Source organism: Podarcis erhardii, assembly GCF_964252035.2.
Source record: "Podarcis erhardii genome assembly, chromosome: 11".
NCBI lineage: Eukaryota > Metazoa > Chordata > Lepidosauria > Squamata > Lacertidae > Podarcis > Podarcis erhardii.
Window position 1 is genome coordinate 48,320,763 of NC_138501.1, and position 16,453 is coordinate 48,337,215.

At 46.7% G+C, this 16,453-nt stretch overlaps 1 protein-coding gene across 5 annotated transcripts in view; it reads left to right on the plus strand.

Annotated features, from left to right (window-relative positions):
* Positions 1-16,453, plus strand: part of LOXHD1 (lipoxygenase homology PLAT domains 1) — a 198,326-nt gene that overhangs the window by 171,148 nt on the left and 10,725 nt on the right. For all 5 annotated transcript variants that reach the window (XR_014161414.1, XM_081881330.1, XM_081881332.1 and 2 more), the window contains 2 exons: positions 8,012-8,189; positions 13,506-13,691. Coding sequence is in view for 4 of the 5 variants with exons in the window: in XM_081881330.1 (XP_081737456.1) it covers positions 8,012-8,189; positions 13,506-13,691 (364 nt within the window). In the remaining variant the exon portion in view is untranslated. The remainder of the gene's footprint in view (positions 1-8,011; positions 8,190-13,505; positions 13,692-16,453) is intronic.

Here is a 16,453-nt window from a genome sequence, read left to right on the forward strand (position 1 = left end):
TGGCTGTGGGCAGTTTAAATAGCCCATGCCACACCCCTGGACCATCCGTATTGGACAGCCTTGGGTTGATGCGGCCGAGGACCAACCAATGGCGCAGGGGGTATCCCACCCTATGTGCGTGGGAAGGGCTTGCTCCCAGCCCGCAATGTCATCTCCCCGGGGATGGGAAACGGTATTCCCAAATACAGTTTCAGCACACTGTCAAACACCGTAAACGCTTCATTTCAAATGTTTTGTTCCTTCCGTAGAGGACTTCAATCTCTCATTATTTACAGCCCAAGGTTTTCGAGGGATGGTAATAAGGAAAGTCTGCTTGGCAAGGTCGCATTTTTCATTAATGTTTCCTCCAGCCCTTCAACTTCTTATCTTGCTAGAAACGGAGACATGGGAGATCTGTAAGGAAAGCCAAGAGCAACCTATAATTTTACCCAAGCGGACTCTCTGCTGTTCGACTTTATTAGGAGAGCACATTGGCTTTGAGCCATTGCACCTGCAATACATTTCAAATCCTCTTTTGTGGTAGGAGGCCCCAAGGAGAGATTGTAGCTGCCATGGATGCTTTTGGAGAGAATGTTGCACATCCGTGAGTGGGGGGTGGCTAAGCCTGGCTTGGATCCACGCGATTGTTGAAGGGGCCATTTCAGATATTTATTTTGCCAAAGCATCTTTTTAAATAATAGCTACAAAATGTATCGCTCCCTCCCTCTTCTTGGATGTGCCAAATATTTAAAATTCCCTTTGCTTCCATCTCTGCTTCCCACCCCCACCCCATATAATCGAGTCACACAGCTGTACGAAAAATTAAGATTCTGCAGGTGGGATGTGTACAGTATTTATTTGTCACTTTTGATATTTGTACGTCTTCGTTTTGTGTCTTATGATCACTGCAGCTAGATGGGCATAAATAGGGTTGCCGTATTTCCAGAGGTAAAAATTCAGACAAAAATAAGTTGTTGAGCATTTTGGGGGTGATTGCCCACTCACCCTGCTACTGCTGCCAAGCCCAATCCGTCCAACCCCCCCTCCAACCCCCCCCCACACATTTGCTTAAAATTGTAAAAATCCCCCTGGACAAAAGGAAAACATGTCTGATCTCCTTCGTGTCCAAAGCAGGCACAGCAAAAGCAAAGGCTATACACAAACAGAAATTCCCAGCATACTGTGCTGGAGTGTAAACAGACATGTGACACACAATAATCATGCCTGTTCCTTAAGATGGAGTGGAATATCCCAACATCGGGCATCCCAAAAGAGGACATGTTCGAGATTTGTCAGACTTATGGCAACCCTAGCATAAGAGAGAGATAAGGGGAAAGAAAACACATGCTTCTAGAATTGCTACAAAGCCTTCCTCCAATGATCACACTTTGCAGCCTTTCATAGGGAACCACACTGGAAGCAAAAGGAATGACTGGGAGGCAGCAAGGATTTTAACTGGACAAAGGTGTGAGAGATGTGGGAGGTGATGGGGAAACCACACAGGGTTGGGCAGAAGCAGCGCTCTGACCAAAATTTGGCAAAATTGATTCTGTATGTTGAGGAGAAATTGTTTCGTGAAATCTCCCCAACCTGACTTTCTTCCTCCAAATTCTTTTGCTGCTGGTTCAGCACGTTTACATGGGAGTTGGTTCCATTGGACTCACATGGCTTAACGTCTGATTAGACATGAATAGCATTGTACTGTTCATTTCTGATTTCCTCATCCCCTCCACCTGCTCAAATGTGGTCTGGGGTGCCTTTTAAACTTTTTAATAAAGCATCTTTGGGGTTGTTGTTTTTTTGCAAGGCAGTCTTACTGTTAAAAATAAATAAAGCTGGTCGTTGAAATCTAGCTGTGATTTCCTGCATCGCAAGAGTTGGGTCTAGGTGACCCTTTGGGTCACGTCCAACTTTACAGTTCTATGATTCTATTAAACTTCCCCGTGGGGTGATTAAAAATAGGGCTGCATGGAATGGCACGCAGTGACTTTATATTTTTAGTGACTCTGCTTCAGTCACTGCCTTTGCTTTGTGGGTGAAATTTTGCACTGAACCTCTCGAATAAAACAGCTGCTGAAGCAACGAGCCGCCCACTCTGTATTAAAAGTGCTTATCTGTAGATGCTCAGCTGCTCATGTGTACCAAAGGAGACAGCCATTTTTATGATGGAAGCCATTTTCAAGTTCTCAAAAATCACCCCAGAACCAGCGAGGCCCCCCTGAGCTGGTGCAGAACTTGGCAGATGCCCAACCATGCGAAGAAGAAGAGTTTGGATTTGATATCCCGCTTTATCACTACCCGAAGGAGTCTCAAAGCGGCTAACATTCTCCTTTCCCTTCCTCCCCCACAACCAACACTCTGTGAGGTGAGTGGGGCTGAGAGACTTCAGAGAAGTGTGACTATCCCAAAGTCACCCAGCAGCTGCATGTGGAGGAGCGGAGAAGCAAACCCGGTTCACCAGATTATGAGTCCACCTCTCTTAACCACAACACCAGACTGCCAACTCCCAATGGGGGACTAGGAAGTAACTGCTGCCTGTGCTCTCCAAATTGGAGAGCTGGAGCTACATCCTTCACTTACCTTGGACTACTGCAATGCACTCTTCATGGGGCTACCTTTGAAGGCGACCCAGAAACTGCAACTAATCCATAATGCAGCAGCTAGACTGATGGGAGTTGTAGTTCAACAACATCTGGGGACCCACAGGTTGAGAAAGGCTGGTCTACGTAGAGGAAGAGAGCAAGGTATATAATAATAATAATAATAATAATAATAATAATAATAATAATAATAATAATATATTTATACCCCACCCATCTGGCTGGGTTTCCCCAGCCACTCTGGGTGGCTCCCAACAGAAAATTAAAAGCACAACAAAATGTCAAACATTAAAAACTTCCCTAAACAGGACTGCCTTCAAATGTCTTCTAGAAGTCAGATAGTTGTTTATTTCCTTGACATATGATGGGAGGCCATTCCACAGGGAAGGCGCCGCTACCCAGAATGTCCTCTGCTTGGTTCTCTAGAACCTCACTTCTCACAGGGAGGGAACCAGCAGAATACCCTTGGAGCTGGACCTCAGTGTCTGGGGTGAGCGATGGGGGTGGAGACGCTCCTTCAGGTATACTGGACTGAGGCCATTTAGGGCTTCAAAGGTCAGCACCAACACTTTGAATTATGCTCGGAAACATGCTGGGAGCCAATGTAGGTCTTTCAGGACCAGTGTTATATGGTCTCAGCGGCCACTCCCAGTCACCAGCCTAGCCGCCACATTCTGGATTAATTGTAGTTTCCGGGTCACCTTCAAAGGTTAGACATTGGTATGGTTCCGTAGATGGAAAGGGGGAGGTAGCTCCATCACCTGCCCGCATATTGAAGGGTAGTCATTTAAAAGATTCCAGAGGGCGTGGCCCTGTCTGGAGCCTAGGGAGGTTAGGACCTCAGGCACTCCCCCTACCCATGACCCTGAGGGAGCTCCTGGTTGATGTACATCAGCAGGACTCCCCCTACTGGTGGTTAACCCTTCCCGGACTTCAAGCAGATGGGCTGGAGTGAGATATAGTCAGTTAGGACCAATGCCTAAGCCAATACCGCTCATCACCTGTAACCAATAAAGTCATGGCCTTTTTTTAGCCTTAATAATTGTGTCATGTGTCATTATTTCCACCGGGGGGTTGGGGGGTTGGGAACATGCCACGCAATTGCAGGTCCGTGTTGGAAGCAGAATAAGCTATCTGATATATTTATACGTTCCAGAGCAAATTAAGCTGATCGATGTACATTGCCGTGCTATGCAACATTTATAGAGGCTGCAGGAGAATTCCGTCCTTCGCACTGTGGAATTTGGTGCTGAATGTAGATTTCTTCCGCTGCTTCTCTTCCAGCGCATGCAGTGCACTCTCACCTCCCTCCAAAGCACTGATGAGTAACACACTCGCAAATGCATATTCGTAGGTTTCAAACGGGGTGTCAGGCTGGTGTGAGGACGAATCTGAGCTCCCTTGAATTTCTGTCGGCGGCGTGTTTATAGGAGAACAAGCAGACGGGAGGACTTGTGGGGGCAGAGCTGGAATGTCAGACAGATGGTGCACCGTCAGTGCTAAGCAGACAAGATGAGAAGGCAAATGAAGCCATCAACCTCGTTAATTAACCATTTGTTGCTACATGGAAACTCAGGCATGATACTCTGAGTTTTCCTATCTCAAAAACCCGACAAAATCTCCACCCTCCCACCAATTGTAAACAGCAGATCAGAGTTGCCAATTAAAAAATGAATGGGTTGTTTCAATTAGGAGTCTGCCATTGGACAAGTATCACAGTTTACCATAGGAAAAAATTACAATGGTTCACAAGCCCGCCTCCGTACTTATGTTTATATTATTTAGGTTGATTGAATTTATATACTTGCCAGCTATGGAACAAAAGACTTCAGAACAGATATATATATCCTGCGTCTCCGGACTGAAACTTCTTTTAGCACCCAAAGTTGGAACCTTTGCTTGGCCTGATAGCTTCCCCAAAAGAAAGTCATTCATATCTTCCTATATACATGAAAACGTAAGGTGTTGTCACGCTCTGCAGTTATTGGTGACCACACCAGCATGAGGAATGGCTGGCATGCCAAGACAAGCTGATTAATGGAGGGGGTAGGATAGGTGACGGGGTGGATCAGGTAGAAAGGGAAAGGGGTTTGGTCAGGTATGGGGGAACGGCAAAGGGGGAGGTGGGGTTGGAGAGCAGAGCAAGCAGGGGTGTGTGTGTCTATCCCTTATACAGCCTAGCATCTCCCTACCAGTATGCCCCACGGAGGACCTTAAGGTCCATAAATACCACCACCCTAGAGGTCCCGGGCCCTAAGGAAGTCAGTTAGCTTCAACCAGAGCCAGGGCCTTTTCACCTCTGGCTCCGGCCTGGTGGAACGCTCTGTCTCATGAGACCAGGGCCCTGCAGGATCTGATTTCTTTCTGCAGGGCTGTAAGACAGAGTTGTTCCACCTGGCCTTTGGCTTGGAATCAATTTGACTCCCTCCCCCTCTATCCTTTTTCCTTTCTCCTTCTGTGATGGAACTCCTATTTGGGGACTTCCCTGGCTTTTTTCTGGCCCACCTAGGACCAGTCTGGATAGTTGGCCTTGGTGAAGATTTGACGTTTTCATCCCCCAAAAGTTTTTTATTTGAGTTTCTATTGAAATGAGGCTGCATTTTTATGTTGTATTTTAATCTTGTTTTTAAGTTGTATTTTAATCAATTGTTTTATACCTGGTGTTAGCCGCCTTGAGCCCGGTCTTGGCTGGGGAGGGCGGGGTATAAATCATAGAATCATAGAATCATAGAGTTGGAAGAGACCACAAGGGCCATCGAGTCCAACCCCCTGCCAAGCAGGAAACACCATCAGAGCACTCCTGACACATGGTTGTCAAGCCTCTGCTTAAAGACCTCCAAAGAAGGAGACTCCACCACACTCCTTGGCAGCAAATTCCACTGTTGAACAGCTCTTACTGTCCGGAAGTTCTTCCTAATGTTTAGGTGGAATCTTCTTTCTTGTAGTTTGGATCCATTGCTCCGTGTCCGCTTCTCTGGAGCAGCAGAAAACAACCTTTCTCCCTCCTCTATGTGACATCCTTTTATATATTTGAACATGGCTATCATATCACCCCTTAACCTCCTCTTCTCCAGGCTAAACATGCCCAGCTCCCTTAGCCGTTCCTCATAAGGCATCGTTTCCAGGCCTTTGACCATTTTGGTTGCCCTCCTCTGGACACGTTCCAGTTTGTCAGTGTCCTTCTTGAACTGGGGTGCCCAGAACTGGACACAGTACTCCAGGTGAGGTCTGACCAGAGCAGAATACAGTGGTACTATTACTTCCCTTGATCTAGATGCTATACTCCTATTGATGCAGCCCAGAATTGCATTGGCTTTTTTAGCTGCCGCGTGACACTGTTGGCTCATGTCAAGTTTGTGGTCAACCAAGACTCCTAGATCCTTTTCACATGTACTGCTCTCAAGCCAGGGGTCACCCATCTTGTATTTGTGCCTCTCATTTTTTTTGCCCAAGTGCAATACTTTACATTTCTCCCTGTTAAAATTCATCTTGTTTGTTTTGGCCCAGTTCTCTAATCTGTCAAGGTCGTTTTGAAGTGTGATCCTGTCCTCTGGGGTGTTAGCCACCCCTCCCAGTTTGGTGTCATCTGCAAATTTGATCAGGATGCCCTTGAGTCCATCATCCAAGTCGTTGATAAAGATGTTGAATAAGACCGGGCCCAAGACAGAACCCTGTGGCACCCCACTAGTCACTCTTCTCCAGGATGAAGAGGAACCATTGATGAGCACCCTTTGGGTTCGGTCAGTCAGCCAGTTACAAATCCACTGAGTGGTAGCATAGTCAAGTCCGCATTTTACCAGCTTCTTTACAAGAATATCATGGGGCACCTTGTCAAATGCCTTGCTGAAATCAAGGTAGGCTACATCCACTGTGTTCCCTTCATCTACCAGGCTTGTAATTCTGTCAAAAAACGAGATCAGGTTAGTCTGACATGACTTATTTATTAATTTATTATTATTATTACAACAGCTCAAAGCCTGATGGCTATGTGCTTCCTCCACAGTTGGAGCAGCGGTGCTTCTGAATACCAGCTGTTGGAAACCACAGGAGGGGAGAGCGTTCATACGCTCATGGGTTTCTCGCAGGCTTCTGTTTGGCCCCTGTGAGAACAGGATGCTGGACTAGGTGGGCCATTGGTGTGATCCAGCAGCCTTATGTTCTTACATTCCAACTGACCTAATGATTAGGTCATGTGAGACTCCTATAGGTGACCTGCTCCTTTGGATGCAGCAGTGGTACTTGTGGAGGGGTGGAGCCCATCCTGCTGCCACCAGCATCACTACTGCTTACCTGAACAGGGCAGGGATGGAGTGGAGTGGTGAGGTCAGGACCATACACACTGAAAAGCACCAGATGGTTGGCTAATAATAATAATAATTTTTTATTTATACTCCGCCTTTCCCGGTTCAAAAACTGGGCTCAGGGCGGCTAAGAACAAACTTAAAACACTTAATTATAAAAGCAGCATAAAATACAGTATAAAAACATGAATAACAATAACATTCAAAATTCAAAAATCAATTTAGGGGAAATAAGCATTAGAAGGGACGCGGGTGGCGCTGTGGGTTAAACCACAGAGCCTAGGACTTGCTGATCAGAAGGTTGGTGGTTCAAATCCCAGCGACGCAGTGAGCTCCCGTTGCTCGGTCCCTGCTCCTGCCAACCTAGCAGTTCAAAAGCACGTCAAAGTGCAAGTAGATAAATAGGTACCACTCCAACGGAAAGGTAAACGGCGTTTCCGTGCACTGCTCTGGTTCGCCAGAAGCGGCTTAGTCATGACCCGGAAGCTGTATGCTGGCTCCCTCGGCCAATAAAGCGAGATGAGCGCCGCAACCCCAGAGTCGGCCACGACTGGACCTAATGGACCTTTACCTTAAGCATTAGATAATCTCCAGGGCTAGCTGGCTGATTTGGTCCTAGTTGGGCCAGTGAGGAGGCCAGGGGAGAATTAGCTGTGGGGTCTCAGAACGGGTGATCTTCATAAAAGGGGAGGGGGAGGGAAGAGAAGGGAAATAAAAGATCAGGCTGAATTCAAATTAAAGGCCAGGCGGAATAGCTCTGTCTTACAGGCCTGACGGAAGGAGGTTAAATCCTGAAGGGCCCTAGTCTCATGGGACAGAGCATTCCATCAGGTCGGAGCTATCATTGAAAAGGCCCTGGCCCTGGTGGAGGATAGTCTGACTTCCTTAGGACCCGGGACCTCAACTATGGTTATTCATATAAATAGTCCCACCACTGCAACTGTGTGCCCCTAACTCTACCACACCACTTGTACTGGTAAGCATCAGTGTTGCTGGTGTCCACAGCTCTGCCCCACCCCACACCCCAAGAGCAAAAATTCCCCAGTGGGTTTTGCCGAAGCTTTCTTTTAGGGCTATCCAAAGGGTCCTAATTCAGACTGAATGCTTTCCTTTGGTTTGGTTCCCCCCTAGATCACCATGAAGAATCTGACCACTCAAGAGGTGACTGTGTTTACATACAATGAATGGCTCTCCACACAGTGGGGAGACAATCTCACCCTGGAATGGGAGATTCCAGCAGTAATCGATGATGAGCAGATGATGGATTATACTGAATATACGATTCAGGTTAAAACCAGCGACGTTGGAGGTACGTTTAACATTTGTTGCATCCAGTTCTACAAGAAACCAGTGAGTTTTCCCTGCTGTGATAGAATCACTACTGTCACTAACCCACTATCTGTCCAAGGAAATAATTCTTAAGGAAATTTTAGTCGGTTTCTTGAAACTCCGTTGACATCCTTAGATGTTCTGCCAGAGAAGAGGAACCTTCAAGTTTTGCTTAGCATTTTGCTTTTGGAAATATTTGGTATCAGTTGACAGATGCACGGATCTCTTTAGGAAATATTCCTACCCAGATTGATGCTCTTTTTGGCTACCCATGAAATCCCTCAGAAGTCTTGGAGAATGTGTAATGTGAGGAACTGATAGATGTTTACTTATAAAAGAGGCAGTGGGTATTATCAAAGAACTTGTGAATTATTTTTTAAACAAGCTAAACAACAAGCACACATGATCTCCTTGATTGCTGATTCTTTCGTACTTAGAAAGGACACAGGTGACACTGTGGTCTAAACCACTGAGCCTCTTGGGCTTGCCGATCAGAAGGTTAGCAGTTCGAATCCGCACGATGGGGTGAGCTCTTGTTGCTCTGTTCCAGCTCCTGCCAACCTAGCAGTTCGAAAGCACACCAGTGCAAGTAGATAAATAGGTACCATTGTGTCAGGAAGGTAAATGGCATTTTCGTGCACTGTGGCACTCATCACAGTGTTCCGTTGCGCCAGAAGCGGTTTATTCCTGCTGGCCGCATGGCACCTGGAAAGCTGTCTGTGGACAAACATCAGCTTCCTCGGTCTGAAAAGCGAGGTGAGTGCCGCACCCCAAAGCCACCTTTGACTGGACTTAACCGTCCAGGGGGCTTTTGCCTTTACCTTACCTTACCTCTTTTGTACTCTGACAAACCTTCTCCATTGTGTGTGTGTGTGTGTGTGTGTGAGAGAGAGAGAGAGAGAGAGAGAGAGAGAGAGAGAGAGAGAGAACGAGCACTCTGGCTCCCAAAGAAGAGAGCTTCAGATGTCAACATGAGCACATCCATCTTCTCTTTTCCAGGAAATGAAGGGTGATCGTTTTTAACAACAGTGACTTCTATTTTGTTATGAGCTGAGACAGCCGGGGGGGGGGGGGACAAATTAGGGAATGAATGGTACACCCGACTGAGGCACATGTGGGTTTGGAACTAGTTCGACTGTGGCATCTCCCAGCACAGGGACAATAACCTGATTCGTATGTCATCATAGCACCACGAGAGATGAGCTGTCATATTCTGTGCAGGGTTTGGGGACGTTTTGCAGGTGTACTGTAACCCAAAATAGTCCTTTCCTTTGCCAGCCTCCAGGAGGATTCCACAGCAGCTCTTGGCTCTTTGTTTTATTTATCTCCTTCCGCGAAGGTCTAAGGCGATGTACAGAATGCAATAAAAAACTGCTTAAAACGCAGTTAAAAGCAACAGGAGAAAGAACGGCAGATAATAAGCAATGCCATGGCAGCAACCTATTTGTTCAGCTGGGAAAGCTTGTCAGAACAAACATGTCTTCAGTTGTTTCCGGAAGTGGAGATAGTGAGCACTTGTCGTAATCGTGTGTCAACAGGGATGCTGTTCCCACAGAACAGGGGCAGCCAGCTAAAGGCCTTATTCCACATTACTCCAGAATGGACTTCAGAGATCTTGATTTAGTACGATTTATAGATTTCATAAAATTTAAATGCCACCTAATTGTATGGAACCTCAAACTGGTTTACCAAACATAAAACAGGAAATTCGGGGGGCGGGATCCACAACCCTCAACTGTCTAAGTATCTAGGTAAGGTAAAGGTAAAGGGACCCCTGACCATTAGATCCAGTCATGGCCGACTCTGGGGTTGTGGCGCTCATCTCGCTTTATTGGCCGAGGGAGCCGGTGTACAGCTTCCGGGTCATGTGGCCAGCATGACTAAGCCGCTTCTGGCAAAACCAGAGCAGCGCACGGAAACGCCGTTTACCTTCCCGCCGGAGCGGTACCTATTTATCTACAGTGGTACCTTGGGTTACATACGCTTCAGGTTACATACGCTTCAGGTTACAGACTCCGCTAACCCAGAAATAGTGCTTCAGGTTAAGAACTTTGCTTCAGCATGAGAACAGAAATCGTGCTCCGGTGGCGCGGCGGCATCAGGAGGCCCCATTAGCTAAAGTGGTGCTTCAAGTTAAGAACAGTTTCAGGTTAAGAGCAGACCTCTGGAACGAATTAAGTACTTAACCCGAGGTACCACTGTACTTGCACTTTGACGTGCTCTCGAACTGCTAGGTTCGAGCAACAGGAGTTCACCTTGTAGCAGGGATTCGAACCGCCGACCTTCTGATCGGCAAGTCCTAGGTTCTGTGGTTTAACCCACAGCGCCACCCTCATCCCAAGCATCTGGGTAGGCTTGTTTAAAAGAAGGATTTTTCTAGCAGCCATCAAAAAGAGTACAGTGAAGGTGCCAGCTTGATCTCAACAGGCAGGGAGTTCCAGAGTGTGTAGATGCTGCCACACTAAACAACTGAGTTATTACAAATGTGGAATGGGTGTTACGTAGCAACTATAGCAGTGCCAATTCCATCGATCAAAGTGGTTGAGTGGGGACATGTGAGGTAAGGCGATCTCATAGGTAAACTGATCCCAATTTGTTAGAGGCTTTATATACTAATAGTAGCCCTTTGAATTTGGCCCCGTAGCAAACAGGCAACCAGTGCGGATCTCTGAGCACAGTGTTATATGCTGACAAGGCTTCACTCTTGTCAGCAATTGTGCTGCAGCATTCTGCACTAACCACAGCTTCCAGATCAAGTGTGAGATCTTTGGAACTTGAAGGAGAGACTCTCCTATGAACCACAGTGACCTGTTGGGTATATAAGAGATTAGGAGGTCTCTCAAGTAATCTGGCATCATTTGGCCCAGCAGCAGATTGGCAGCCCACAAGGGGTTGTGCAAAACCCACAAGGAAGGTGTTACGTGCTGGTGGTAGTTTGCCTCCACAAGTAACCTGGGCACTGTGTTCTGTAGCAGCTGCAGCCTCCAGACCAGTCTGAATGCGAAAGGGGGCAGCCTGGAATTCTGATGTGCCAAATATGGTGGGATTTTTCTACTGCCTTTGATATTTCCATATCGTGCTACTCTGTGACTTTGGGGGCCAATTGAAATATTTGGCTATTGTTGGCATACATTTGTCCTGGGAGACAATGGAAGAGTGTGCCTTTGGGGGTGAAGTCAAACCATTGGAGAGTTACAGTCCCTGCTGTGGCTGTAGAGACCGATACAGGAGAGACATGTTTTGCTGCAGCTGGGGCAGATGAAGGTATCTGGTTGTGTTGCTGCAGAGGCACCATGGAGTCACCTAAAGAGGAACATTTTTGCCTGGCACCTAAAGGTGTCCAATGAAGGCCGCAGATGAACATTTCTGGGGAGAGCATTTCACAAACGAACCTCTTGTGGAAGATGTTTGCAGGGTCTGTGTAGGTTCATATGGAGAGAGGTGGTCCTTGAGGTATTCTAGTTCTGGGCCATTTCAGGCTTTATAAGTCAAAGCCTGCATTTACTTGAGTCTGGAGACTAATTGGTAGCCAGTGCAGTTGGACCAAGATCAGTGTGATATTCTCAAACTGCATTGCCCCGGTGAGCAACCTGGCTGCTGAATTTTGCACCAGCTGTTTATATATTGTAATGAAGTGATGGAAATACTTGACTCCAGGTGGAACGGGCATCAGCTAGAGTACTTGGTTGCCTGGGAGGGGGAGCCCAGTTCAGAAAACGTGTGGGTTCCCGCAGAATCCGTCACAGAGGAGTATCTTGTAGAGCAGTGTTTCCCAACCTTGTGCCTCCAGCTGTTTTTGAACTACAACTCCCATCATCCCTGACTAGCAAGACCAGTGGCAAGGGATGATGGGAATTGTAGTCCAAAAACAGCTGGAGGCACAAGGTTGGGAAACACTGTTGTAGAGGAGTTCCATGCTCTTTTCCCACGCAAGACAAAACCCCAGGAGAGGTTCTTTGGGGAAGTGTTTGGGAATTTATTTATCTTTTGTCTTTTACAGGCTTTATTTTGGTGCAAACTATTTACAGTGAAGAGCGTCATAAGTTCATGTCTGGCTCAATTCACTAGCAGAATCCGGGAGTGGTCTGTTTTTGTACCTCCCCCAACATAAAAATTTCATCACCCCCAGCCTTTTCCGCCCCTCCCTGTGCCTCAAACATGATGGATGAGTGCAGGGGTGTGCTTCCCTCCTCTCCGGCTTGCTCAGGCGTGGTGTTAAGGCTCTTCATAGCATCCTCTGGTCCTTGCACCTCTTCATAGAATCATAGAATCCTAGAGTTGGAAGAGACCACAAGGGCCATCGAGTCCAACCCCCTGCCAAGCAGGAAACGCCATCAGAGCACTTCTGACATATGGTTGTCAAGCCTCTGCTTAAAGACCTCCAAAGAAGGAGACTCCACCACGCTCCTTGGCAGCAAATTCCACTGTCAAACAGCTCTTACTGTCAGGAAGTTCTTCCTAATGTTTAGGTGGAATCTTCTTTCTTGTAGTTTGGAACCATTGCTCCGTGTCCGCTTCTCTGGAGCAGCAGAAAACAACCTTTCTCCCTCCTCTATGTGACATCCTTTTATATATTTGAACATGGCTATCATATCACCCCTTAACCTCCTCTTCTCCAGGCTAAACATGCCCAGCTCTTCTCCACTGGAGTTTGGGCTTTCCTCCTCGCCGGAAGAGGAACTGCTTCACAAGATTTTCGGAGGCTCCCTGTAACACACTTGCCCCTCTATCGCTCACCTCTGAGCCAATGGCAGTTCCCTGACATGAGTGTGTGTGTGTGTGTGTGTGTGTGTGTGTATGTGTGTGTGAACATATCATTTTCAACAATTATTAAACATACTTTTACATCTTATACAATTTTTTTTTTACTTCCATCAATCACATCTGAAAATTTTCCAATCTTTCCCACTTAATTTACATTTCTTACTTTCACTATTACATAAATATCATAACTAATACCTCTCTTCTTTCTCTTCTTTGCAATATTTCATATGTTCCTCCTTACAAAACGTCTTGTAGTCCTACCAGCGTAATTTGTTCATTACAGTTGCTCTTCAAATAATTCGTAAATTTCTTCCAATCTTCTGTGAATCTCTGGTCCCGCAGGTTTCGAATCCTTCCTATCACTTTATCCAATTCTGTGTAGTCCATTAATTTCGTCTTCCATTCTTCGGTAATTCTTCTTGCTTCCATTTCTGGGCAAATTTTGCACCAGCTGAAGTTTCCAAGCGGTCTTCAGAGGCAGCCCTACGTATAACGTGCTGCAGTAATCTGTTCTCTCTCTGTCTCCCTGCAGCGGCTGGAACAGATGCCAATGTCTTCATGATCATTTTTGGGGAGAACGGGGACTCCGGGACTTTGGCTCTTAAAGAAGCAAACACGTCCAACAAGTTTGAGAGGAACCAGTTGGATGTTTTCTATTTCTCCGATATACTCAGTCTTGGGGATCTCTGCAAAGTGCGGATCTGGCACGACAACAAAGGTAACAAAGATGGTTTGTTTATTTGTTTGTTTTAACAAAGGTTTATTTTAAGGGGTCGAGGGGGGCTACCATTTCTGCTTTGTGTCGGGATCTCTGCTCAGCCAAGCTGATAAAGCTCATTTTCTTCCCCCGAGTCCTTTGGAATCGCCTCACAACGTGTTTAACGACCTGAGCCTTTGATAAGGCTCCAAGGCACGTTCCATTCAGCAGAGTTTCCAGCACAGGAAAGAGACGAGAGGTTTGGGCTACATTGCAAAGAGTTTTATTATCCCAACTACGCAGACAAAACACACATCCTCTCTCTATGAAAGCAGAGAGCAACTGAACAAAGGAACAAAGGAAACAGGAAACCACTAACGTCACATCCCGTCTCCCCTCCCATGAGACTTCCCACCGTCTGGAAGGTCTCTGGAATGTAAACAGAGTCCTGTGACTCCAAGCAGCTGCACAGTGATATGAACAGAAACTAACACTTTGCGGGCTGTATTTCTTCATGGTGGCACATAGTAGGGGGTGTTGATTGCAGAGGGGAAACTGATTGGAACAATGCATGTGACTCTCACTTTTGTAAGGAAAACGACAAACCAGCTGCACAAAACTCAGAGGACCACACACACAAATATCTTTCCATTATCTATCAAAGCAAGCAGGAAGTACTGTGTGGCGAGTTCCCGTCCCTCCCCCCCCCGTGGAAATAAAGACACATGACACAATTATTTAAGGTTAATGGGCTAAATATGGCCACAACGTATTGGTTACAGGTGATGAGCGGTATTGGCTTAGGCATTGATCCTAACAGACTATCCGGCTTCAGCCTGTTTGCTTGAAGTCCAGGAAGGGTTAACCTGCTGGTGCACATCAACTAGGAACTCCCCTGGGGTCACCACTAGGGGGCGTGCCTTAGGCCCTCACCTCCCTAGACTTCGGACAGGGCCACGCCCCCCAGAATCCTTTATCAGTCTACTCTTCAATATGTGGGGCAGGTGATGGCGCTTCCTCCCCTCTTCCATCTACAGAGCAATACCAATGCCTAACCGCCAATACTAAGAAAGTTGTGACGATTTGCTACAAGGTAGGCGAAAACCAAGTGGCTGGTGCCAATCTGCTCAGTTTAAAAATTCCTACCAGGCCCGTCAATGGCGACCAACCAAGGTCCATAGCAAGGTCAGGGAACGGAAACCTTAAAGGGCAGGAGGGTGGGGAAAACAGGAACAACTGGAGGGAGATCCCCGGCCGTGTCTGCGTTTAAATCGGGAGGGCCACGCCCCCAAAGCCAGCTGATTGGCTGGCCAGGGGGTGACACAGCCGGGAATTCCCCCAATCATGCAGGGGCTGGGCTCCAGCTACCGCACATGGGGTTGGACCGTGACAGCCGCAATCCCACCTCCTCTGCAGGGCGGAAGTAGGTTTATCAAAATCCCAGCAAGGAAAATGTTTAAGGATGGTGTTGGGAAGGGCTAGCAATGGATGAGGCCCAGGGATGTGGCCAGGGAAGATTCCTGAGGGCATCTAGAGAGATCTGTTCCCTATACAGTGCTTCCCCTATGAGCAAAGGCTGCAGCTATTGGGGGCCTTTTCGTTTTGAGAAAAAATGACCCAGAGACGACATGATAGAAGTTTATCAAATTGTGTGTTGCATGGGGAAAGCGGGTGGAGAAAAGTTTTTCTCCCTCTTATAACACTTGCACTGAATGTTGGGGTGGTTCAAGAAAGATAAAGTCAGTGCTTTATTTCTGGGGGTACACGTACCCCTAAACACTTTGTGACTCTCTGTACTTTTGTCCATTTACTGTATTTATTTCCCCCGATTTGAACTATAAAATAGTGGTTTTCTTGAGTCAAAATGAGAGTACCCCTAAACTTTTTTTTTTAATTGAAAAAAGCACTGGATAAAGTCCTTAGTGGGGTAGGAGAACTGGGGGTGGGGTGGGGGGAGACTCCCATCTGGCAAACAATTCAACCCTTTGGTTTCAGATAGTCCATGGGTAGACAAGTACATGGGTGGACATAAATTTTCACGGCCCTCTAGCAGCTAGGGTATAATTTTTATTTATATCCTGCCCTCCCCAGCCAAGACCAGGCTCAGGGCAGTTAACACCAGGTATAAAAACAATTGATTAAGATACAACTTAAAAACAAGATTAAAATACAACATTAAAATGCAGCCTCATTTCAATAGAAACTCAAATCAAAAACTTTTTGGGGATGAAAACGTCAAATAGGAGTTCCATCACAGAAGGAGAAAGGAAAAAGGAAAAAGATAGAGTAAGCTTGTTTTCTCCTGCTCTGGACCGTAGGACTCGAACCAGTGGCTTCAAGTTACAAGAAAGGAGATTCCAACTCAACACCAGGAAGAACTTTCTGGGAGTAAGAGCTCCCTGACAGTGGAATGGTCTCCCTTGGGAGATTGTGGACTCCCCTTCCTTGGAGGTCTTTAAACAGAGTTTGAATGGCCATCTGCCATGGATGCTATAGTTGAAATTCCTGCTTGCAGGTGGTTGGACTAGATGACCCTTAGGGTCCCTTCCCACTCTACAATTCTATGAAAAGTAGAACAAAAATAAAATTAAGCTGGATCATTTGTGGTACAAAAAGTTCCAGGAGATTAGCAGGAGGTTACTGGACACTCACTGATTGGGAATGAAGCAGTGTGCCTACTCTTCAGTCCTGAGTCCCTGGAGAGCCCTTCAACAGAGGCAGGGGGTGCCAATCATAGATCTGCTGTAGCCTTCTAAAAAAAACGGTAGAAAGGGGGCCATCAC